The sequence below is a fragment of the Camelus ferus genome, chromosome 3 (assembly GCF_009834535.1).
Source record: "Camelus ferus isolate YT-003-E chromosome 3, BCGSAC_Cfer_1.0, whole genome shotgun sequence".
In the NCBI taxonomy this organism is placed as follows: domain Eukaryota; kingdom Metazoa; phylum Chordata; class Mammalia; order Artiodactyla; family Camelidae; genus Camelus; species Camelus ferus.
The window spans coordinates 52,709,984-52,736,541 of record NC_045698.1 but is presented as its reverse complement, the minus strand read 5'-3'; the positions used below and the strand labels follow the sequence as shown (position 1 = coordinate 52,736,541).

The 26,558-nt window shown below is 40.2% G+C and overlaps 3 protein-coding genes across 9 annotated transcripts in view; 1 reads left to right on the top strand and 2 right to left on the bottom strand.

The window, feature by feature from the left end:
* HOMER1 (homer scaffold protein 1) overlaps positions 1-15,695 on the top strand; it is a 187,174-nt gene extending 171,479 nt beyond the window's left edge. For 2 of the 7 annotated variants that reach the window (XM_032475006.1, XM_032475004.1), the window contains 2 exons: positions 4,667-4,851; positions 5,771-7,169. In XM_032475006.1, the coding sequence (XP_032330897.1) occupies positions 4,667-4,851; positions 5,771-5,813 (228 nt within the window). In that variant the 3' untranslated portion in view covers positions 5,814-7,169. Of the gene's footprint in view, positions 1-4,666; positions 4,852-5,770; positions 8,241-10,333; positions 10,353-10,619; positions 11,391-11,656; positions 12,809-13,985; positions 14,072-15,565 lie in introns of those variants that run through there. The other 5 variants (XR_004317921.1, XM_032474985.1, XM_032474997.1 and 2 more) reach the window with 5 other exon arrangements.
* A 1,913-nt stretch (positions 15,696-17,608) lies between these two features.
* LOC102508457 (transmembrane protein 88-like) lies at positions 17,609-18,128 on the bottom strand. The gene has a single exon (XM_032475026.1). The coding sequence runs from the start codon at positions 18,126-18,128 to the stop codon at positions 17,712-17,714; it is 417 nt and encodes a 138-aa protein (XP_032330917.1). The 3' UTR covers positions 17,609-17,711.
* Positions 18,129-19,249: 1,121 nt separating this feature from the next.
* The window catches only part of JMY (junction mediating and regulatory protein, p53 cofactor), a 62,026-nt gene continuing 54,717 nt past the window's right edge, over positions 19,250-26,558 (bottom strand). The window contains 1 exon segment of the mRNA XM_032474961.1: positions 19,250-24,538. The gene's annotated coding sequence lies outside the window, so the exon portion shown is untranslated.

Genomic DNA, 26,558 nt, shown 5'->3' with positions numbered 1-26,558 from the left:
AGACCCTTCATTAATATTTGATTCATAAATATATTTTAACATAAAAATTAGATATGCAGACCGTAACAAACTCAGATATGCAGTTTATAACATTTTAAAACATTGAAATCCAGCAAACATCAATACCAGGTTAACTGTTTTTGTGCAGATGCCAGAATAAAGCCATCTCTGGTAAATTGAGGAGCCCCTTGGTATTTCAAGGTGAGCTGTTAAAGAACTGCTACTGTTTCTTAGTGTGAATCAGGACTTGCTCAATACTGTGCAGCTGAAATGAAATACAGAAATCGGGTCTACCTAAGATAACATCTGTCTTCCGTAAACCCAGCCTCAAATGTTGTTAATGAAAGTAACTTCGCTTTTCTTGACTCATTATTAAATTAAGTGTTACGTACCATTCTTTCTGTTAATGTATTGGTTTTCCATGTAGCTGTCATTTCTAAAAGGTTGCAGAGGTGGAGGGCCACAGACAAAACTTAGCTGATGCTTTCCCGGTAGAACTTGGCTTACTATCTTTCTGTGGTTCACCTGCCTCTCCTCAAAGTCAAGTTCTAGAGGCATAAGTGTATTACATGTATCTCTCAGAATGTGTTATTTTGATACTGAATTCGCCACTAGGACCAGATGATGTTTGTGTTTGCATTGCCATAGAAAGTCTAGAGTTAATATTCTGTTATCTTAAATAAGATCCTTACTCCTTTTTTTCATATTGGTTCAAAAATAGATAACTGTATACAAATTATCTCTGGTAGAAATGATCTCGGCAACGGCTGACAACACCACAGTGCTCTTTGTATTTGGTTTTAGAATGCTGTATGGTATGTTTGATTTTTATTTCTAGTTTAAGTTAAAATTAGCTTGAATTCCTTGAGTAGACACGACTTGCACTACTTGGGCAACAAATTAGAGCATGTTAGACATTCCAGGAAGAAAAGAGGAGCTACTGGTTTTCAAATTTGGCTCCAAATAATCCATAAAATTTGCAGATCACTTGTGAATTGTCAAATAAACTCTAACTTTTAAACCACTTTTGTTCATATTTTTCTATATAGTGATTAATCTTGGTCTCCTTTAGCAGAGCCTTTGTTTGGAATCGACTCTGTGCGTTAAAATCCCACGTTATGTGTAACAGTATGAAACAGAACGTCACTGTCCGTGGCACGTGGCCATCTCACAGCAGCTCACAGCAAGTTTTCACAGCAGTGCTGTGACTTAAATGCTATTGTTATCCCCATTTTATAGATTTTGTAGAGTCTGAGATTCAGCAAGATTAAGTGACGGTTCAAGTAAGAGGCGAAGGAGGCGTAGAGCGCAGGTCCTCTGCCTGCTAATCCTGTTCCCTTCCCTCTCCATCGGCCCACACCATGAACTGCACACCTTTTTTAAGAAGGCAGGTACAAAATTTACCAATTCACAATATTTAACAACCTATCACTTAATGAGAAAAATCGTTCATTCTCTGTTTCACAAAGGTATTATGTCTTTGAATACTTATCTCCCTGCTTCTCTCCGTTTTTAGGACAAAAAAAACCCCTTTATTTTCATTTTAATTATGGAAGTGGTTCATATGTGCTTTCCTTTTGCAGATGTTTTTAATAGTACAGATAAAGCAAAAGTCACCTGGAGCTTTCAGTTCTATCCCTAGAAATCACTACTCTAATCTGTTTAACGTATGTTCTCCCAGCATTTGTATATGCATTTATGTACAACATATATGTGCTTATAGAAATAATTAGTTTTGGGGGGAGGGAGTACATAAATTTTATCAAATGTTGTGTCTTTTCTACAATTTGCTATTGTTTGACTTAATCTCTTTGAAAGATCTGTCCCAGTTGGTAGACATAGACCTACTTCGTGCTTTTTAACTTCTTTGGTATTCTATTTTATGGATAGGTCATGGTTTATTTAAGCATTTCCATATTTTCTCCTTGCTTTTTCATTCTACCCCCTTCTTCCTGAACTTGATGGTACTTTGTTAAGTATTAGAGGTATTCAAGATTGGTTAATACCCAGTTACCAAATGTCCCACAGTCCCTCTCACATGCACAGTCAGGATGAACTCTGGATGAATCAATTTAACTGAAAACTAAAACTCAAAAAAGTTTTTTTACCTGGTCTTGATGAAAATCTAAATGACACTACACACAGGCAAAACCTTGTGTTGTGGACATAGTGGTCGTTCAATAAATATGTTGAGTGATGCAACACACTTACTGCCTTAGAAAAGAGAAGGCGTTTGATGTAAGTGTTTACCTTTGCTTAGTGACTTGGCCCACCAACCATTTTACAGGGCCTCCATCTGGGATGCCCAGAGGACCCCCAGGGGTGTGTAGGACAGTTTAAAACACCAAGTGCTGTGCTTTACAGCCTTCAAAGTGGGGAAGAAGGATGCAGAATTAGAAAGAAAGGGAGAAATGGGAGTGGCTTACACTGTGGTGTATCCAGACAGTGTCTCCCTCCTATGCCAGGAGCCTTTTGTCACTTCATTGGTAGTTTTGCTTCTGGTACATCCCCTGCCATTTGGCTGTTCATTCAGTCAAACGTTTTGTGAGCACCTACAGTGTCACAAGGGACTGTGCCAGCCACCGGTAATACAAAGGTGATAAGACAGCCCTGACCCTCAAGAAGCTTATGCTCTAGTGAAGGAAGAGTGTTAACCATTGAGTGCAATAAGACATTAACCTTATCACGAGAGGGGTCATAGCTTCTAGTGAATATACAGACAGGGAGATAGTCATTGTCATTGAGGAGGTGGCATTTGAACCAAGCTGTAAAAGATGAAAAGCCGACCACTTTGAGGATCCAGGTGGAGGGGTAGAGAGCTGAGGGGAAGGGGCGTATCACCAGAACAGAGCCACAAATTCACTCTAATGTCCCATGGCTTAGCCTGGACACCAGAGCAGACAAGGTAGACAGATTCCACATGGAACCTTGTCTTGTATCCTTGGCAATTCTGACTTTTCCTAAAGGGAGTGGAAAGCCACTGACCCCTTGGAGGAGGGAAGTAATGTGATTGTATTTACATTTTAGAGAAAGTGAGTGAATTCAAGACTATATGAGGTGATGGAGATGTTAACTGTCCTTATTGTGATGATCATTTGGCAATACATAGACATATATCAAATCACCGTGTAACTTATATAGTATTATGTGTCAGTTATATCTCAGTAATGCTGGGAGAAAGAAAGGGTTAAGGAAAGGTTCTGTAAGACCAGATTCAGGATTCAGGAGGACTTTTTTTCCCCCAATGGTAACAATCTAGGTAAGAGATTAAAAAAAGAAAGAAAGAAAGAAAAAACTGGAAATGACGGGAAAGCAGCTAAACTAAATATGAGAAATGTTCAAGAGATATGTGTTGGGGTGATATTTTGAAAATTTTAGTTTCTGCTTCTTTCCTGGTATTTATTGCTCCTTTCCCTTCCTTGCACCCCCCAGTTCAGGCCAACAGCAAAAACATCCTCTTTTCTGGCCCTCAGGATTCGGTTTTTTCCTACAGGACTGAAAGAGTCAATTCTCTCCTTTTGAATTTCTCCCCTCAAATGAGATTTTTTAATAAAAGACCCCTCCCCCGCCCCATGTGATAAGGAAGAAAAATTGAAGGGAAACAAGATGATGAGAGGGTGGCAATGTCACTAAGAGGAGGCCCTGAGCACTGCCCCTCCCGCCAATGCACCAGTCTTAAATCTGAGCTTAGGGGGCATGAGCCCCAGAGACAGTGGAGGGTCAAAGAGCTGAAGACACCCATGCCTCAACTTCCAGGTTTTGCCTGGGAGTCTTGGGGCCCCAGAGCGGCCCCAGGAAGCATCTGAGAAGTTTCCCTGCCTCACCCTCTGCAGCAGGCACAGAAGCTATTGGCAAAGGAGCCAGGGAATTGTGACAGAGGGTCACCTGCATGGATCTGGCACCAAAGACCGGATGGATATCTCAGAGGCTGTTGGTGCAGAAAAGTGCCAGAGGGGACCCAGCTATGTAAGCAAATGCAGCCTCAATGGAAGTAGATTAAGAACCAGGCCCCCTGCCACAACCCCCACCCCAGGTCCCCAGGTGCTCAACACTAGATGGAACTTAACTGTGACCACAGGGAGGAGGTGGGAAACTCTGTTTGGCTGAGCTTATCTTGAATTGACAAAATGTTTCTGCAGCTGGGCAGAATGTATTTTAGAACAAAACTATATTCTTTGCCCACCTAGTTTTGGCCTGAGAAAATATATCCACTACCCCACTACCAGTAGACGCTGCAGGACTCGGTAACTGTCTGGAGGACTTAGTAGGTTTCCAGATTTGGTTTGAAGAAATGAGGTCGGTTTGGACGTGTTTAGTTTGAGGTACTTCTCCAGGAGCCTTAGGGATCTGAAGCTTGGGAGAGAAGTGTAGGCTGCAGAAATGAATTTGGAAGTTACCAGAAAACAGGCTGTAGGTGAAGCCATGAGTGGATGAAATCGAACATAGGGTGAAGAGGACAGGACCGGAGCCCTGGAAAACCCCAACATGGAAAAGGGTGTGCAGAGAAAAGTCCAAAGTAAACTTGAGAGGAACTGGCAGGTGACACCAGATAATCAAACTGATAGCTGTCATTTAATGTTATACCAAGTCAGTAGGATGCAGCCCCGGGACAGATCATAGTTACAAACTCAAATTCTTTGTGACATCTCTTCTCCTTATTATCCAGGAAAATATCTTCCTCACGTCCAAACGTGAGGCCACGTTCTGGTTGCCTGAGGATGCCAGGATTCCGACTCCCGGCAGGGCCAAATCTGTGCTCCCCTGTGAAGCCTGGACCATTCCACAGAGTCCCTGCAGGGCAGGTCGCAGCTCGTGTTCGCAGGCAGCACCTCTGTGTGCTGTGCCCAGGAGGTATCAGGGGCTTTCTTTTTTCACTCTCTTACTCAATTTTCCCTTTAAAGAGAAGATCTCTATCACATTGTCTTCAGAGATTAAGACTGAACAAATGTGTTCTTTTGGCCTGTGCTGCTTATTTCTAGGCACTGACAACTATATAAATCCATCATTCCCTTATCGCCCTGGCTGCTAGGAAGTTCAAGACCAGGTTTTGGATATAATTGTTGTAGTGTTCCCCAGATAGGAGTTCTTAGAATTCTAATTTTTTTTTCTTCCTTTCAGCCCTTATTTATTTGTTCCTGTTCCTTTTTTTGTTTTGTTTTGTTTTTGATCGGTAGTTTGGCTTTTTTATACTAGTCTGATGATACTTAAATTTTTATAACAATATACTTCAAATCTTTTTGAGTTTAGAATAGCTGCTAAAAAAATAAAGGATATGTCATCATAATTTTGCAGGATTTTTTAAACCTGTATCTCTAAGGCTGACCATTGGTCTATGTTAGGAACTGCTGTCTTCATTTATTAGTTACAAAGTTCATTCTGATGAATAATTCAGAGAACTTTTTTCTCCATAGTCAACTCATATATTAATAATAGTGAAACTTAAACATGTGATTGCCTGATCACATAGAGCATTTAAGGACATAAGGTAACCCCAGTGAAGAGATATCAGGAAGCCTTCCTCTTTGGTCTGTTAGCTCTGCTTCTCTCATGGCCATATTGGTTAGAAGGGTGCCACTAATCTTGGTCATTCACATAAAATTTTACTTCTCCATATCCCATGTCAGAACTGATAGCAAGATTCTTGTTCTGACTGTTGATCTATCACGAATAAGAACTCAACAAAAATAAGTAATAGCAAACGTTCCCCTGTACTGTGCTGGGTTCATGACTTTGGGCATGTTTTCATTCATCACATCTTTTGGACTGTCAGATCTTTTTTAGGTGCCAGGATCTACTTTTACCATCACAAGTGAGGAAGATAAAAGGCTCCTTCCAAGGCAAAGACTCAACTATTAAAAGAGACCTTGTCAAGACCAAATTTTTCCCCAAGAGTCCTGCCAAAGATTGCCCTTGGGCAGGATGCAGCCTCCTTCAGAGAGGGAAGAACACATCATGCAATTCTCCTTTTCCTCGATTGCCTACTAAATTAATCATTAAGCCACATGTGCCAGGTTAGAATGCAGTTACCAATCACCATTGCTTTAATTCTCCCAACTTAGATGGCCTTGAGCCACCTGAACTGAGATTTGGGTGAAACTCTCCTTGGAATAGAGCTCATCGCAGGGCATAATGTGGCCTGGGTCCTCGGCCAATGCCTGCTAAATACTAGTGCGGGTCCTGATAAAAAGAAAAACGGTCCAAACTCTCCTTTTGGCTAATTATTTGATCATCAAACCAAGATGTTTGAAACCCATGGTTCTAGTTTTAATTGATTGCATTCTATTTCAAAGAGCAATAGCTTCAAGGGAGGAGGGTAAGAAGTTTTATTAACCCCACAGCATGCTTTGGGCCCTCCACGTTAGGTCATTTGGTCCTTACAACAGCCCTGGAGGAGCCGTGGAGAGGGCAGTGGTGGCTCAGCTTCACAAAGTAGCACCCAAGGACGCCAGGAAACCAGTGGTCACCCAACACCATATAACCAGCAAAGGATGGAATCTACTTTGAAGGCAGATGGGCTTCTTAACTCCTACTATTTTTCTCTACAAGACCTACTTTTCTTAGCCAGCTTCAGCAATGAGAGAAAAAGAGGCAGGAAGACAATCCAGAAAATGGAGTTGACTGCTCACTTAGGAAGCTGTAGCAAGACTGGAGCCTGGTGGCTATTGCTCGAGTCTCTAGGGAAGTCTCCTTAAGAAGACTTCTGAATTGGTGACCTTGACGCATTCAGTCCTCTCAATTCAAACCAGTTACTTGGTTCAGTAACTGATCTCAAGACTGTGCTGCAACTTTAGGGTGAGAAAACGGAGCCCAGAGTCCATGCAGTAGTCACACCTCCCACCTAATGCCTTGATTCCTGAGATGCCTGCTTTAAACATAAAGGGGGAAATAGGTGCAAGAAGGCCGCAGGCAATGATTGAACTACACTCCAAACACAGCTGCCCACTTGTGCCAGGACAGACTAATTCACGTGAACTCAGAGGAACCTCAGGGACAAGTTTTTGGAAAACCAGACCCAGGGGTTCTGGAAGCTAAAAAATGCTGGCAGTGACGCCGATAGCACTCAGTACTCCGCCTACAGAGCACTCTCATTCCTGTCTCCTCATCCCTCTGGAAAGAATCCTGGGTTGTTGGAATCCAGATCAAATAAAGAAGGGGCAGTAGTAACCAAGGTGATGACACCCCCCCACCCCGCAACCCGGAGAACCTCTTAGCCTTTCCCCAGCCACACCCTCCAGTAGAGAACTCCTTCCACTTCAGCCCTGCTGGGATCCTCAGATTTCACAGTGAAGTTTTTGGTTCCACCTTCTCTAAATCCTGAGACAGTTTTTGTTGCAGACTGGGAGCCGGCAGGCTATCTTCAGAGCCAGGAGATGTAGGGTTCTTTAAAAACATGCAGCGGGGAGCATGAAAACCTCAGAAATGCTTTAGATTCAATTTCATCTTCAAGCTGCAAAACCAACTGTGTGATGATGGGGGCTTTGTTTTTGCAGAGCCTCGGCTTCCTTTGAGAAAACTGACAAATGTGTAAATGTGAAAAAGGTGACACATTTCAATAAGCTCTTATTTCTTCCTCTTTATTACCTGGTTCAAAGAATTTTTGAATTTCATTCCAATTCTTTTCACTTTGTGTGTCAAGAGAGAGTCATACCAAGAAAGACTTGACCAATATATTCTTTCAGTTCACAAATTCTCTTCTCAAAGTTGGTTTTTTTTTTTTTTTGCAAAAAAAATGAAAGTAATTTTATTTGTTGTTGAGTCAAGTACTTACAAGTGACATTTTTTTTCCTGATCTCCCTGACTGCAGTACTGAAAATGTCATGCGTCCAGTGGCGTCCCATCTAAAATAAGATTCGTTGTTACTGCTAAAGATGATTTTACAAATATCCCTCCTAGAAACATGCTTAGTATTGACAACAGAAAGCAAACATGAATTGATTTTTTTTTTAAGGTCAGGCACTTTCTTTTTTCTTTTTTTAATTTAACATCTTTATTGTGGTATGGTTCCTGTAGACCACACTTATTTCAAATGTACACTTTGATGAACTTTGATAGATGTATACACCAATGAAACCACTACCACAATCAAGGAGGCTAACATTTTGATCACTCCCCAAGAGGAAGAATTTTCAAATTCCCAATTTATCCCTTCCCACACCCTTTAACCACTGGTAACCATAAGTTTGTTCTCTGTCTGTGAGTCTGTGTTTTGTAGATAAGTTCATTTGTTTCCTTTTTTTTTTTTTTTTAAGATTCCACATATAAATGATACCGTATGGTATTTTTCTTTCTCTTTCTGGCATACTTCGCCAGATGTTCTCCAGGCCCATCCATGTTGCTGCAAATGGCATTATTTTATTTTTTATGGCTGAGTAGTATTCCATTGTATACATATACCACAACTTCTTTATCTAGTCATCTTGTCAATGGACATTTAGGTTGTTTCCATGTCTTGGCTATTGTAAATAGTGCTGCTATGGACACTGGGGTGCATGTGTCTTTTTGAATTATATTTTTCTCTGGATATATGCTCAGGAGTGGGATTGCTGGATCATATGGTAAGTCTGTTTTTAATTTTTTAAGAAACCTCCATACTGTCCTCCGTAGTTGCTGCACCAATTTACATTCCCACCAAAAGTGTAGGAAGGTTCCTTTTTCTCCACACCCTCTCCAGCATTTATCTTTTGAAGACTTTTGAATGATGGCCATTCTGACTGGTGTGAGGTGATATCTCATTGTAGTTTTGATATGCAATTATCCTAACAATTAGTGATGTTGAGCATCTTTTCATGTGCTTGTTGGCTATCTGTATGTCCTCCTTGGAGAGATGACTGTTTAGGTCTTCTGCTCATTTTTTGAATGAATTGATTTTTTTTAATTAGAATTTTGTTAGCCTTATGATTCGGACTAAGTAAGAAATCTAGTCAATTAATGATTTTATTCCATTTTTATTGCAAACAAGAATGAAAAAGTGAACAAATATTTCCACACTGGATTCCTCTTGAATGAATTCAAACAAAGCTCATTACTAGTGGTTTTGCATTTGGCAAAGGTGTGAAATTGTCCTCATAGAGGTGTTGATTTACTCCACCTCAGCAGGGCCTGGCCCTTTGAGTAGGCAGCGCTGGCCCAGGGGAAGTGGCTGTCTCTGCACATCTGTTAGGTCCCATGGGCTTCTGGGGTTTGATCAGAAGCTCCTGCTAAAAACCATTTTTTCCCACCAGATTCTAGGTAGAGAAGATATGTCATCCAGTGTAAAAGATGACTTGATCATTTTTAACTGTGATAGTGTGAACCGGGTTCTTTCTGACATTTTTTTTTTCCATGAACAACTCCACACACTGGTGTTTGCCATTCAGTGTTCTTCACACACGTGGGGCCTGCCAACATTGTCACTTGCCCTGCAACTCTGCTTTTGGCAGATCCCTCATGTCCCCAGGCCCCTCCCGAAAATAGTCTATAAAATTCTTCCAACCTCTTCTTCCATCTCTAAAATACTCAACACAGTAAGAGAAGGACAGGGTTAAGAACCATTGCCTCTAAAGAAACTCCAAGGTTTCTATCATCTGAGGGCAAAGGCAGACCTGTAAATCATTTACTGTCTCAAAAATTTGAGAACACTTTTTTAACACACATCTAGCATATGATCCAGCCTCCTAGCTACCTACTTAAGAGAAATAAAAGCACGTCCAAACCAAAACTTGTATCTGAAGCTTTATTCACAATAACCCCAAACTGGAAACAACCCAAATGCCCTTTAACAGGTGAATGAATAAACAAAAGATAGTTCATCCAGACAATGGATTACCATTGCACAATAAAAAAGGAAAAAACTTTTCCATGCAATAGCATAAATGAATCTCATTGTGCTGAATGACAGGACTACATGCTGTCTATTCTAGTTACCTGAATTTCTGGAGAATGCAAACTAATCTATTATGGGGACAAAAGGCAGGTCAATGGGTGCTTGTGGACTGCGCAAGGGCACAAGGAATCTGGGTAGAGGGATGTTCTGTAGCATGATTGTGATGGTAGTTCTGTCACAGGTGGATGCAACTGTCAACACTCATGAAATTGGAGACCTTAAATTAATACAACTTAGGTAAATTGTTTCTCAAAGTTATCAGGGAAAATTTTTTGGTAAGCTCTTGCCTGTTAAATCTGAGACTTGAAGAAATACATAATGGGCAGCAGATAAGTTTTGTGGGGCCATGATATTAAAAAAAAAAAAAGGATTGATGAACCAAAAATATTCTTAAACATTCTGGAAAGACCCTTTTAGTTTCTGGGCAACCTATGGGAATTTGTAGGAAAAGAATTTGTCTTCTGGTTTCAGGTAACCGCTAGAACAAAGAACTGCTTTGGGGGCTGAGCAAGGTCCTGGGCTGGGTGAGCCTTACTCGCAGCCCGTCTCCCCTCTGGATTCCTGAGAGCCAGCTGGCTCCACCAAGGCAAGTACAGGGTGGCAGGCAGCTTCCTGTCTTTGCCAAGTCAGGTTCCTTCATACCGATTTCTTTCGTTCTGCCTGAGGCAGTAGTGTCTACTCAGGGCTGGATTCCATTCTACTTTTTGAATGTCTGTTCACAAACTAGAAAACCGTAGGGCACATTCTTCCTTTCTAGGCCACATGGAGCGACCAATTTTAGCTGGCACCACTTGTAGGATCACAGGATGTGGGATTTGGAAGGAACGTCAGAGATTCTCCTGTCCAACTTCCCAGAGGAGGAAGCTGAGGCCCAGAGAAGGTAAGTGACTAACCTAAACTCACACAGCCCAAGCAGGACTACGAATCACTGCCCTCCAGGAGTCTCTCCGCTTTATTATGCTTACTCATCACTTGTTGAAAAAAGTGCAGCCTAAGATCTCTAGCAGGATCCTAAATCCAAGTTTAATTAGTCTGCTGCACCTTCCTCCCCCTCCCTAATGAAAGCTGTTGGAAAATGGCTGGATTCTAGCTGAGAGAAAAGCAGTGAATTCTTAGTTCTGGCCCACTGTGTGGAACCGTAAGAGCCAACCTCAGCATGGAAATGAATGTGAGGCATTTATGATTATTGTAGAACTTGGCAGCAATTACAAAAGCCTGTTCCATGGTAGAAATGACCATGTTAAATTTCCATTCTTATTTGCATTCGTAAAAATAGAATAAAATGATTTCTTGGGTAGACGCATTCTCTGGGACTGGGAAATGCTTCTTGGTCATTACTGCTCCTTTCACTCTTCATATATTTTCCCTTGATGGCTACTGAAATAGCAGATACTTCACACAGAGAGAACATTCATCACAGCAGATTCTTGATTGAAGTTGAATCAGATTCTTCCAGTGAAGCAGCCACTGCCAGGGAATAAATCAGGCCCTTCTGGAAGCTCCACTCACACTCAATCTCACAGGACTTTAATTTCCAAACTACCTCTTGGCAGGCCCGGGTCTCACCAGCGTCCCCAACTGCCTCCTCTCGCATCTGGCCCCTTGGTCCTGGACCAAGGGAGTGGGGCTTCACGACACTGAGTTGTCCCCTCGGGGTCGGGAGGCTCCCTCCCAGCAGTATCCGGATAGAGCCCACGATGCTGGCGCCGGTGCCGGGGAGACGAAGAGGTGAGAAGCGGCCTTGGCCCTTTGGTTTGCCTGCTGTGCTGGTAACATGCTTTGCTCTTCACACAGATCCCCCAGAATGTCAGTTGTCGAGGCTGGATGACTAGGACAGTCTCTTCAGGAAGAAGACTTCAGATCGTGAAAATCACCCTAAGCTGAAGCAGCAGCGTCGGCAGTCCCTACTTCTGTGCGGGGATTCCTAGATGACCAAATGACAGCATTTCTTGGAGGTGGCAGTGGCGGTGGGGCCCCGTGCTTCCCAGTGGTACTGTTTCCTCTGCCACTTTTGTCTTGTCCTGAGAGTCCTGCTGTACCGTGTCTGCAGCCAACACGTTTCATGTCTCAGAAATCATGGGCACCAAGGATGGGTCCAACACTGTGTCCATCACTTCCCTCCACTGAGCACCATGGTCTTTTTGGCAACCTACTGGGCATACTGTCAGTGCCCAGGACATCATGTTGAATGATTAGCTCAGTTGTTGAGCAAGAGGATAATGATAGTTCTGACCTTAAATGTAGACTCATCAAATCACTGTAGCAGTGATACAAAAACTCACTGAAAAACTGTGGGAGAAGAAATGAAACTTTCTCTAGAAAATCCATTAATGACCAGAATAAATGATATCATCTATATACAATCATGGAGAACTGATATAGGTACTTGAAAAGCACATTCTCCCTACCTCTTCTAATCCTTTGAATTTAAATCATTCCCATCACTAAGATCAAAGGGCAACACCTGACCTGGATAATTTTCTTCTCTATTTCCTATTGATTTATTACTTTTAAATGTAGTCTTTTGCTTATCTAAGAAACAGGAATACAATTGCTATTTCAAGTCACTTTTCCTTTTTCCTTTTTTTTTATTGGCACACAAGCATGCTCTGGCATCTCTTACCTTTAAAAAATATCTGCCCTTAGTCCTTAGAGCTGTCAGTTGATTTCTCCCCTCTCCACTAAAAGATGTCCGAGAACTGTGGACTCATGAATTACCTCCAATCCTGACTTTCCATTTATTTGTCCTTCAGACTTCTCTCCTCTGGCTTCTGCCCCCCCCCCCTTGCTCTGCCAAAAGTGCTCTCTCCAGTAACCTCCACTTGGTCCATTCCAGGAGCACTTCCTGAGTCCCCGTCCTACTGGAATGCTCCTTGGACGACCACCTAAGAATCCTTCTACTGCACATGAATGAAGAACCAGCGGAAATGGTGGCAAACAAAAACAGTAAGTTTCTTGTATGGTTTAACAACTTTCTCCCCTCCAGTTTTCTCTTCATCCTGGCATTCATCAGATATTAAATGAGGCGGATTAATCCCCTATCTTTTCTACCTCCTTAGCTGTTTATTCAGCTTGAAGAGTTCATTCCCTCTCTTTTAAACCTTGTGTTGAATCTGTAACATCAGCTATCATAGTTTTTGTTTCTCAGGGTCATCCCCTGTTGTCAGATTATTCCTTTTTATGGCAACACATTCTTGTTTCATAGCTGCAGAATTTCTGGCAAAACTAATTTTAATTTTTTCCTCCTACTCCCTGAATTGTTTTCTGAGTTACTTTGCTTAGGTCTCTGTCCACTGTACGGAGACTTTCTGAGAATGTCTGTGATTGGAAGCAGTCTGTTCATATTCTACAGGGAGACCTGGGAGCTCTGGCGGGCAGGGAAGGTGGAGCCAGTTGACCAGGGGTAGGTTGAGTGGGTGGGAGTCCAGCTTTGTCATTTGATAAATCTCCATCTCTCCTCAGACACAAATATCACCATGTGATGGTCTTTCCTCTTGGACAATTTAGTTTCTTCAGAAAGGAATCTTCCAGACTCCTCTGGGGTGGGGGTGGGCTGGGGTGGTGGTGTGGGTGCCTCAGATGTACTCAGAAGGCAGCTGAAGGCTGTCTCAGAACCAGCCAGGCAGAAGGTGGCCAGGGGCCTGGCTCCTTCAGTGTTCAGCAATGCCTCTGCCCTCCTCTTGAACCTGCTATTTGAGTCCAGCTCTTCTCTGGCTCACTTTATTCGGGGTAGAGTCTTGCTGTAGGAAAGGAAGGTGTGGGAGGTGCCTCTTGCTCCTATGGGACTTTCAACCGCTCTCCTTTTCTCCGATACCTTATCCTCGCCTTTCAAAGAGCACAGTACCTCCCAGCGCAGGCCCCTCAGGACTTGTGGGCTCCTCAGTGTCTCCCTGCCCTCTCTCAGATCAGCTCCCTGCACTCAGTTAAGCCATTTACCACCCATGCGTCTTTCAAATACTTCCTGACATTTCTTGTCCATAATTTTCTCCTCTTTTGCTCTTCATTCCATTACTGTCATGTTAGGGCTTTAGGAAGGAGTATCAATAAATGTATGTTTCAAGCCACCATATTTAACTGGAAATGTGTTGACATTATAATTTTGGATTGTATTTTGATTCTTTAGGACTGCACTTCTACAGAAAATCAGAAAGTAAGAATTCTGACTTTTTCAGTTGCACCCAATTCTTTCTCCAAAGAGTAAACATGAAGGTAAGTTTTTTGTTGTTAATTTAAAATGCTGCCTTTTGCATAATACTCCTTTTGTGTCATGTAAGTGAAATTATATTCTACTGAGGAAGAAAATGTGTATGGTTATTGCTGACTTTTCAGATTATCCAGGAGCACCTGCTCTCAGGTGTTCTTGCTTCTACTCAAATCTTTGTAGTTCTTTGTGATAGATTTTGGTATCATATCTTCAGAATAACAGCGAACAGTCTTCTATGTGCCATTCTTCTATGCACTCATTTAATCCACAGAACAGCCATACGAAGTCAGTATCATTATTGTCTCTATTTTGGAAATGAACATGCTGAAGCACAGAGAGTAATTTATCCAAATTCACACAGCTACTGAGTGTTGCAGGAGTGCTTGCAGTTAACCACTGGGCCATGCTCTGTTATAATATCTTCTTCTTTTTATTTGATGAAAATTTTAAAGATTTTCTCACCTACTTCCCCAAAGGAAACTTACAATATTAAAACACCTAGAGACAGAGAGTTTAAAGCACACACACAGCCAATTAAAAGCAGCAGAGGACTGTGCAGACCAGCAGTCTGAGATGAGTTGGCTTTTCCACTGAAGTGCTAAATTTGGCTCTGATTTCCTGCCAACTAATGGGAAAAAGTGAAATGTTAGATTATATGCTTCTCATTGTTTTGTAGAGCAAGCATGCAAATTACTTTGCAGAGAAAAAAGTTTTTGGCAACCAAACTCTAGAAGCAATTTCTAGAATTCTAATAAAAGAACTCCATGTTAGGGTTTTTTTTTTTTTTTGAAACTTTTTTATTGGAAATGTAACACTTACTCAGAAAAATACATACACATAAATGTACAGCTTATTGAATTATCATAAAGTGAACTCCCACCTCATCACCACCCTGGCCAAGAAATAAAAGCTTAGCCCCCCAAAGGCTCTCTGACTGCACCTTTCTACTCATAAAGCTCTCTTTCCCCCAAATGTAATCATTATTATGACTTCTGTTCCAATCTTTTTTTTTGAATTTTAGTTTTTTACCACCTAAATAATATCCTAAATAAACACTGTAGTTTAATTTTGCCTGTTTTTTTTTTTTTAACTTTGACTGGAATCATGTACTAGGTATTTTTGCTTTTTGCTCAACTTCATGTTAGTGAGGTTCATCCACACTGTTTTGTGTGTATGTATGCACTTTTATTCTACGGCACTCCATCATGTGACTATACCACAATTTGTCCTTTCATCAGTTATGGACATTTGGGGTATCTGGTTGTTCGCTATTAGGAAGAATGCTGCTAGAAGCACGCCTGCATATATATGCCTCCTGATTCTGGGATACGCATATTTCAGCTGGGCAACCATCTTTTCCTTGCGTCTCTTCACTTCATTTTCCTATCTTCCCTCTATACATGTCTATCTCCAAATTTCCCCACTTTATAAAGATACCAGTCATAATGGAATAGGGCTCCTCCTAATAACCTTATTTTAATTTGATTACCTCTGTAAAGACCCAAGCTCCAAAAAAGGACACAGACTGAGGGTCAGGACTTCAGCATATTTTGAGGAACACAAACAAGTTGGTCACAGTAAAACAAGGAGCAACTCTGGGAAGAGGACAGTTTGTGCACAGGCATTAAGGTAAGAGACTACACACAGTGCTAGAGTTCAGCAAGCCATGGGGCTGATAGCAGGGGCCAAATTACATTCAGCTCTGTCATCCATAGGAAGATTTCAGATTTTACTCTAAGTGCAATGGAAAGTAACTAGAGGCTTTTATGCAGGGGAGAGACATGATCTCACCACTTTTGGGGCAGAGAATAAGCTGGAAGGAGACAAGAGTGGCAGTGAAAGGATCAGTTAGGAGACTAGTGTAGTGGAGATGAACACGGTCTGGACTGGGGTGGTGGTGGGAGTGGGTAAAGGACAGGGAAAGCAGTGGATGTACGCCAGACGTAAACTGGAGTTCGGCTTGATAAGACTTGTTGGATATGGAGGATGAGGGTAAGAAAGGCAGCAAGGGTAAATTTCAGGTTCTGAATTGCAGAACTGCATGAATTGCTTACAAAAAGGGGGATGGGGGACTGAGGATTGGGTCCAGGTTTTGACTGAGCAGGAGTCAAGGAAGGGAACCATTTTGGATATATCTGAAATTGTATGAAGCATCCAAAAGAAGAGATCACTGGGCAGTTGAATACATACAGATCTAGTGCTCTGAGAAGAGGGATAAGCCAGATAAAACAAAATTGGGAATCACCATGACAAATGTCATTTAGAGCTAGGGGGAAAGGTAAGACGAAGAAGATAGAGAAAAGAGTTATGAAGAAAGTCTAGCAATATTTATAAGTAGGTATCTCTTCATCTCAACCACCTATGAAAATTGAAGACTAGAATCACGGTGCTTATAGATAATGCAGGGAAAGCACGCTGGAGTTGGTGAGGTAACGTGTCTAGGTGTCACCTTCCAATGACGCACCTTAATGTAACACCAAAGCTTGAGTAATATTTGAGAAATGCATAACTGAAATTTAAAAACCTTTCAGCAGGTACTGGTCACAGTGAACTGACTGTTGCATTTTCTGGTGGTTGCTAGAAGAGTTAACTTTGTTTCAGAAACTTGGCACTGACCTATATACTTGCCCAGGTAAGTCATCCTATTTCTGAAAAGAGATGGGTCACTAAGTGGCCTGGAAGTAAGACCAAATAATTTTTAAATTGAGATTTGAGCCACTGGAACGCTTGAGCGTTTACCCAAAGAAGATCTCAGAGGTTTGGGTCTTTAAGCATGAAAAAGATCATTTTGGCCTAAAACATTTATGGGATGTTTTTGCTAAGTGGACTGTTTCTACTAAAGAACCATAGTACAGCTTTTGCATAATGTAATTCAGAGTAATATATCACAAAATGCCCATGTTGGCTACTTTCTTTCACTTATCTTACTCCTCTCCCAAGTCAATAGTGTTAATTTACTGTTCTAGCTTAAATATATAGAATATTTTTAATATTCTATAGAATATTTTCAAAATAAAATTAATTCAGAGTAGGGCTTCTTATCCTAAATCTTTCATAAGAAGTTTTAGGAATAACTAGGACTACTCCCGCTAGACTTCATTTTCTTTCCATTGGAAAATGGTTACAAACGTAAGGTTTCTCTGTAGTTTGCCAATCTATCGTCTTTTTTTTTCCCCCCCGCTTTCAGCTTATTAGTTTTTTACTGATCACGCTTTCTCCTGAAACCTCACCCCCCACCCCCGGCGCGTAAATACTAGGAGCTGCACGAGCTGCACCGGAAGAGGGCACCAACGCAGTTTAGTGTCCTGTTCACAGGGGACTTGGGGGGTGGGTGCAGGGTCCAGCCCACATGTTCAGGATTCAAATATGGGTAGTGAGGGGAAAGTGGGATTTCTGGGGGTGTGGTGAAGTTTCACCAGTTTTGGTTTCACAAATGCTGCTGTTTTGTTCCCCAAGGGGTTGCTAGGACCCGTTTGGGGCAGAAGTCGGGACAGGGTAGGTCGGGAGACCTCCGGGCTTCAAGTTCTTGGGCCGACAGGCAGTTGTAAGAGTTGTTCTTGCTTTGCTCGAGGGTCCTCAGACCCAGACCTTTCCTGAGGTTGGAACGGCCCGGGTTTGCCGGGGCTGCGGGGAGCGCCGGCGCCACTAGAGGGCTCGGCTATAAGGCACGAGGCAGTCGGCCAGGCGTAGGCCCAAGCAGAGGCGGCGGTAGCTGGCCAGGGGAAGGACGAGCAGCGGCAGGAGCAGGAATCCGGTGACCAGCAGGGCTGTGAAGCCCGGGTCCCGCAGGTGCGCGGTACGCGGTGCGCACGGGGGTACCTGGGAGCGCAGGAACTGGGAGCGGCAGAGGAAGCCAAAGCCTAGCATGGTGACAGCGGGTAGCAGGATGGTCCCCAGCACCAGCGCCAGCAGAAGATTGAAGGTATCCACCAGCAGATTCTGGGCCGTGACCAGCACAGCGCAGGCCCAGCAGTCCAAGGGATCCCGGGAACGGGCCGCTGAGCCCCGGGGACATCCACTATGGCCCGTCTCCAATCTATCGTCTTTGATTACACAAAGCATCTGTTGGCAAAGGGTGTTCGATGCCCTTGGGGATAAATAACTTTTTAATTGTTCCTGGTAGTATTCTGACAGAAATTGGCCAGTAAGTTTAATTGCTTAAGGCTTTTCCTCAAAAACCATTATTGTACTCACAAACTTGTAATGACTTGATAAAAAGGGCTTTTAACTATTACGCCAATATAAAGGGGCTCCACATGACCAAGGAAGTGCACCAAGATACTTAGGGTTGAAATAACTCAAATGGCTGCAGTCATAGGGAATTTTCTAGCTCTAGAAACACGAGAATACAGGTAAGCTGCTGAGGCTGACGTGAGTGACAGAGCACCCCAGCACCTGCAACTGTGAGACGTCACTGGAAGTGAAACAAGTTAACAGCCTAGGAATTTGTGTGCGGCCATATATGTCCCCATGACTCTCCTTGCAGGCACTACGTTCTGCGGAACAAGGTTCCTAAATCCACACAGCATATTAGCCCTACGTTGCACCCAAAGCACTTCAAAGGGATCTGCTATATAATTTATTCGTATCTTAAGTTGCCTCTGAAGAGATTTGAACTTAATTACTTTTTTTGGACTGAATTTATTTGAATTTTATTTGAAGTCACATCTTTTGATGTCTTTGATACTTGTTTTTAATCCTTGAAAATTTTTATGGATCAAGAATTTCTCTAGCACATCTCAACACAAGAGACTCAAGGCCTAGTTTCAGCCTTGGGCAGCATCTGGGACCTAAGTCCCTTAAAGAAGGCCTGTCCTGAGACGTGTGCCCCTTGTGTGTTGGGGCAGCATCAGGTCAGCATCAGGCCAGCGAATCTGAAGGCTCTAATTAAGCTAGCCCTACTTTCAAATGTAATGACAATAATCTTCTCCCAATTCAGATGATCCCAAATTGCTAAAATGAAAGGCATTTAAGGACCTTCCAATTTTGGAAGTTGACATTTCTAAACCATATTGAAAAAAAAAAAAAAAAACAGTCGGGAAGAGGCAGAAGTACAGGGGTGGTGTAGTCTCTCAATCCTGCTTATCACGTTACAACAAAAACAAATGCACAACTTGCTGTGCTCCTTCTTTGAGGAGTGAAGTGACGTTATAAACCACCAATGCTATTTTAAACAAACCAAATGAGCTTAACTCAATAAATATCTTTTATTAAAGAAAAGAAGGAATATTGTTAAGCACCAAAACTGTATGTTGTTACATTGCATGTACAAGAAGAGAAAGGTGATTGCAATACTTGGTGTACAAGTACTTAACTCTGAAGTCATGGGTGTAAAAAACATGAAATACAAAGCAATACAATAATTACAATGCAGAAAAGCTGCACTAAAGAGCAAAAGGCAACAGTCAAAACAATTATTGGAGATTTCAGAGTATTACTCTAAATGCTTGCTTAGTTTTTTTTCTTTGTACTTTTAATACTTCAGAATGTTAATTGAGCATATTTAAGTACTGTAAATTTGCAAGAGTTGCCATTTACAATACACTTCACTGCACACTGTCCATTTAGTGTAACCGGTTTTAAAGCCATCCTGAAAAGCCAAGCACAATGTGCTAGTGTTTCACTTCTACCATTATAATATTGCACAAAGCTAGTAAATTGGTTTGCCATTAAAATTTTCATTTAACCAGAAAGGCTAAAAAACATGTCAGTTTCATCAGCCCTAACGGACTTTTTTTCATGCAAAAGGATCTGTAGCCTTCGATTTTTCATAAACTATAATATATATTATGGTTTCACACATGGCAAGACATACAGTACAATAAGAAATTCAGTAAAACTGTGGGGATTCTGTCCAAGTCAGAAGTCACTGCATGGGTTGTAATGTCTACCCCTCTTGGTTCACAAATGAATGGAAAGTGTCGTCTTGTGATTATGGAGAATTCTTAAAACCAATGTAATTAGTACTAGGAGAAGCTTAGAATAATTTGCTGCACTCTTTGACAGTTAACCATAGAACATTCAAGTTAAAAAAACCCAAACTTCCCTTGTTAAAATTGAACTCTACCCAACACCCATACCTTTGTATACATCTGAAAATCACTTTCCACGGACTTTCCTTAACTCATCAATTTGAGCCTCTCTTAGTCATACCTGACCCCTCCCTCCAAAAAAACTTTCCCCTAACCCTTAAAACAAATGACTGCTTTGAAATTTGGTGTGAGAGAACATTGATGAAATATTGAATATGGCAACCTCAGAGTATTTTCTGTACATGCACCTTACAGTGACTTAAATGTGTTTGGAGAAGGGGAGAGACATTTATGAATTTGGAATTCAGTCAATTAAATTCTTCAAATACAAGTGGTACATTTACTGTTGGTAAAACAGAAAATTTCAGAATGAACAGATCTTTGAAATAATTCACCTGGCAAACATTTAAAACACACACACACACACACACACACACAGAATCCAGACTCCCTCTCACCTTTTAAAAATCCTGTTTATATAGATGAGTTTAGGCAGCAATATAAACTCGTTTTGTAGGAAAAACTTAAATTAGACTATACTTATAGGATAAAAAATACTACTGCTTCATTTTACAAAGCAATTAAGCAGAGACTTTATGTGCTTTAAATAAAGAGCACTTTGCAGCAAAGTTCAGAAATAACTACTGAATTGTTCAGTAGCACTAAATGCAACATGCTCCAAATAGTAAGGTGCTTCTATGTTCTTACCTCTCTTCCATCTGATATCAATCTTGTGGTCAATCCTCTAGCATTAGGCATAGATGTCCTTCTATGCTAAGCAATAAATGGGAAGTAAAATTTGTTTAAAATGCACATTTATCTTTAGATTATTTAAATTCAGTGCAAGAATTAGGTAAAACTTAAAGTTTCTGCTTTCACTATCAAACAGATGCATGTTAACATATGCCATGAGTTTTAAATGTTTCACAGCTGTTCAAAAAGACTTTGCAAATAACCTGGTAAAGTATATAAAATTTCAACTCCCTGATCAGGACCCATGAGCACTTTATAAGTTGGTATCTGATGCTGAGTATTAAGTAAATAATAATTAAATTAAAAGCATTTTTTAAAAGAGATTATATTTAGTGAAAGAAAAATTTTCCTTATACATACACGCAACAATTGCAATTTAAAAATGGAGTTTTAGGGATTGTGTAAAATTAAACAGTATTAATTGTATACTGGTCCCATTCCAAACAGAGAGGGTTCTGCCCACTAATTTTTGTCCCACTGATACAAGAGTTTTAATTCTTAGTGGCTGCTATGGCCAAAATATGCTTTACGGTTTAACACATTTTATAACACAAAGAGGTCATGCCATATGTTACCAAATACTGCTACACAGTTCAGCTTTGGAGAAACAAGGTTCCCCCCGCCCTATCCCCCTTTATACAGAATTTTAAAATTTTAATAGGTTCATGTAATGAAAAAGCCCCATATTCCCACTGTGGAAATACTATACCTGATAAACTGTTACAGCTGTCTAACAGTCCATTTAAAAATGAATTTTATAGAAACATCTCATTCCACAATGAAGAACCAAGGAATGATTGTTTTTATGCTGCTTACAAACTCAATAAGCCTATAAAATATACATTAAGTGAGCAGTTCTCATCTTTTAAGAATCTTCTTTAGCCAGGTATTTCCTCATACTGCTACACTACAGTACCATTAAGATTTTAAATCACTAGGAATACCTTTTCTATACATGCCACATTGGTTATACATACATAATTTTAGTCATATTAGTAGAGGAAATATTTAAATTGACATTCAAGTGAGCAGTAACTAACTTCCAAACATCCAAGCCATTATCTACTTGTTTCCCTATTTTAAGTATACTGCAGTTGAGACTAGATCGGTAAATTAACTTCTAAACTGATTCAGCATAAGCAAGCAGCTGTTTGTGGATTCGTGATACAAAATGATACATTAACAGTCAAATATTTTAAACCACATAAATAGTACAGGTAAGTTTGGAATTGGAAACATGATCATATATAAGTACCATCATAACTATATACAAAATTTTATACTAAGGACAAAGATGCTCATTTTATTAGGGGAAAGGAAAAAAAGGAAACTGTGCTTATATAATTTTCGTTGGGTTCTGAAATTGCCTATTAATTAAAATGAGGAATCAACTGGAGAAATGGACTGGAGTTTATTATCTGTGAGAACTCCAGAGGTTGATGGCCTCTAGTAACGTGATTTGCAGGAAGCGGAACCTGAATCTGGAGGAAGGGAAGTGGATGTGTTGGAGAAAGTTATTTACCAGAGCACGAGCACAGCTGGCTGCTCCTCACCTTCAGGTGTAAGACAGCTTGCAGAGTGCTACAGCGGGCGTGCTGACTGCAGCGGACACGCTCCTCAAGGGTGCGCAGGGGTCTGAGCACCCTGCGTTACCTGCTAGAAACTTAGGACACATGGCTTGGGAAAACAGATTATGAAGTGAGTGTTGTCTTTTAAGGGAACCCCAGCTGTTAACACTAAGAGCAATTCCCTCTCGATATATTCAAGTTCCAGTGCTTCTGCTGTGATGACACTACATCTTCCTGTATTTTTGTAAATATCAATAAATAAAACCGAAAAAAAGTGTTATGAACAAGCATCCAAAGGCATAAAATTGATACATGGTTTTTTTAAGGTTTACAAATCTCCTTTAAAACTTTTTTTCAGATATGTCAATCAAATCAGTCATTCTTTAGGTTAAAATGCATGTTTCAATGCTTTGCTGAAGGGGTGTTAAAAAAATCTACAACCTTCCCACTGTAATTAGGGGGTGAAGATTAACTTTATATTAGATCTGTACTTCCAATATTCCCAAAGTGTGAGAATAATGCTAGAATAAAACCAATGTATTATGAAAATGCTCAGTCTCATCAAAAAATATATTTCCAACATTTAAGCAGATTTTGGTTTTTTTTTTTTAATATAACCTGTTGCCAGAAAATTTTCAGAAAATTATTTGAGAGGAAGTAACATTTTTCCAGTGGCAAACGTGAGCATTTCTTTTTTCCTTCAGGAACACCAATTCGGGCACACTGGAGGGCTTCTACCCCAGGACTGCTTTCTAGGTCTAGGCCAGAGAACTGCCTCACAAGAAATAAAGTTCTTTTTGGTACTTCAGCCCTTAACTCCATTCATATAAAGGTCAAGACCTGTCCTACACAGAATTACACTCTCCAGAGTACTGTAAACTGTGTCCAACATATCCATCTTAATTCAAACCCACAACAGTCCTGCTGAGAATTCATAACAGCTCCATTCAGATAGATGCATTCCTCAGGACATTACAGCAAAATCAACACTAGAGTTACATACCTATGTTTAAAAACTTAGTGACAATAACAAAGGCTCTCTCCCAAAATTTAACTCAAAGCGTGAGAAGACAGTGAAACGCCAGCCAGAGGCTTTTCTTCCTGTCCACTTTCTGCATATCTGTAGAGCACTTTTTTTTGCACTGTGGAGCATGAAAATAAAAACTTAAATGGTGCATGTTAAAAATACCTGTATCCCTATTACTGAATCCTGAATTTTGATTCTCAATAGGAAAGTCATGTTGAGTTATAGTAATCAAGCAATAGTTCAAACAAAAAGACTAAAAATAATTTGAAACATCAAATTACAAAGTATTGCTTTCCATAAACAAAGCTGCACATAAAATTCAAACTATTATAAATTCACAATTATGAAGAGCTATTTAAAAGCATGGACATTTTTACTTTGAAACCTTACAAACTGTAGTGTGTGGTCTTCTAAAAATATGCCATGTTAAGTGTATCACATTGTGGTAAACACAGTAATAAGTGTATCTCCATGGTTATGTATTGTTTCAGATGTTGCTGAACATCTTTATGAAAATTCCTTTGGAGATATTAATGTGGGAATTATCAGTGCATTTCCATCGGATTTCTTCCAACTCCTGTCCTACAGCTATCATGATTAACTTCTTTTTCAGAGTGTCACACGATTTATTTAAGCTGACATGGAAGAAGCTCTGTATTTTGAGCAGATGACTGACTATTCAGTGCACTGAACGATGGATTTCACCAAAGCAGTCTCAGTACAGCTCACAGTAGATCTGTCAACCCAGTGTTCTTCCAACTTGTAGCAACCCCTAGCTTTACTGGCCACTGCAAGAAAATGTAAATGGGTGGACAGGTGGGGAAGGTGCTTATAAAACAGGAATCTTCAGAAGGCCTTTTCTTCATAGCAGTCAGGAACATTGCACATCTAAACTCATATTAACCACCCATGTATTGCAATGACTGGGAAAGTGATAACTTGCCAATTGTGCTTCCTTTTTTACACCACTGAGCCAATACACTTTGAATCTAATGGAATCCAAATGTGGAACCAAATGTTTAAAATTTTGCTCTCCAAAAGAATATAAGCCGATGTTCAACTGTAGGCATTTTTTTCATTCTGTTGAGTCACCTGTTTATAAACAAAGTAATACAGTGTATTAAAAAGGATGGCCTATTAAAGAGTACGTATTTATGTTCCCTCACACCATTTGCAATATCCAGTATGCACACTGGTGATTTTTCCTTTAAATGATTTTTCATACAGATGATGTACAGGAGGCACCTTTTTTTTTTTTTAAGGATGTTTGTATTAAAGTAATAAAAATAAAAACCAAATAATTTGAACACAAATTATGATCACTGTTAAAAGATCACATGTTATGGTTACTCTAGTTATTATTGCTGTGTAATATATAGAAAAGTTGTAAAGAGGGTAAATCCTAAGAGTTCTCATCACATGGAGAATTTTTTTTCTTTGTTTTCTCCTGTTTCTTTTGTTTAAGATAGAAGTTGGCTAAACCTAACGTGATAATCATTTCACAATATACATAAAGCAAACCATTACACCATATGCCTTAAACTTACACAGTGATGTATGCCAATTATTTCTCAATAAAGCTAGGGAAAAGAATTTTTTTTAAAGGTTGTATGTTACATTAACTTTCACTTTTCTTCCTTTTACTCTTACCATTGTATGCCAAAACTATACACTAAAAAGAAAAATACAATCTAAAATCTTTGCCTCATAAACTTCCAATACGACAAGAACTACCAAATGGCACCTTTAAATATACTAGAAAGTGACTTTTGTTTTATTGAGATTTAGAGGACAGGGTTAGTACTGGTCTTTAAATGGAGGTTTTTACCAGGACCTTTTAAAATTCAAACTAGTTATGTCTGAGATCCATGAATTGACCCACAGCACAAGAGAATATATATAAAAGACCTACTTGTCAGATAAAAGCAGATTTGCACATGAATAAAGTAGGAACTTACTTTATTACAGTTCCGCATTACTGCATACTGCAGCACTGCAGCTACATGTGGCTTTTGAGCACTTGAAGTCAGTCTAGTGTGACTGAGAAACTAAATTTTTAATTTAAGTTAAAATCTGAAATTTTGTATAAAGTATTTTTCCACTAAGCACAACTTTGTTGTTTTGGTTGGATGATTCCCTTTAATATGGAATACTTGGCATCCAAATTGAGATGGTACTACTAGAAGTGTAAAACCTGGACTTTGAAGACTCAGTATCAAAAAATATGTATACTACGTTGTGGAATTTGATCTGATACTCTTTTGGATATAACATGTAAAATAAAACATTACTAAAAATCAGTTTCATGTGAAAATTTTTAAAATGTAAAACTATTACAACATCCTTGGCTTACATTATATTTCTGTTGGATACCATCATTATAGTTACTTCATAAGTTTAGGAAGGAACCCATAGGAAACAAATAAGAAACAATAAAAAGGTCTATACAATTATATATATATATATATTTCCTTAGGTTTAGAAATCCCTTCAAGGGACACTACCACCTATGGCTACATCTGAGATGAGTTTTTAGAAGAGGGTGAGGCTGAACACCTCCAGCACCTTCATTTTTTACTTCATGAAGTTTTAAGAAACTAGTTTGTAATTAATGATTTTAAATCTGTAAGAAAGAAACCATTTAATAGGAAATTAAAATTTATATAGCCTTTTAGCCATCTGTAGAAAAGTATCTAAAAGTTCAGAGTCTTTAAAATGAGTTCCTAACACCACACACAGGCAGTGTACACAGCTCTTTATCAATGGCTGCTTTATCGGTGGGGATTACAACTAGTCCTTGGCTTGCTTCTGGTGTTGGATATACTTGGTCTTTTAAAAGTGTGCTGGCTGGGCTCTGGGGGGATGGGAGAAGATAAACACAGGTGGGCTGGCCTGTGCTGCTGCTGCTGGGCCATGTACCCTGACTGTGCCACTGCAGGCGGTGACAAAAGGACTAAACACAAGTTTATGTGTAGGTCCAGCTTCCAAGATGATCATTTTTGGCATCGCTGTAGCAGTTTACTGAGAAGCTACACGCTGAAGGGGACAAGGCAATAGGTAACAAGTACTGTGAAATGAGCAACAATCTAAAAATAACAAGTGTGGAAAAGAT

Bases quoted from the DNA above. Each gene is read 5' to 3' on its own strand.
- LOC102508457 (XM_032475026.1), bottom strand. From the start codon at position 18,128: ATGCTTTGTGTAATCAAAGACGATAGATTGGAGACGGGCCATAGTGGA.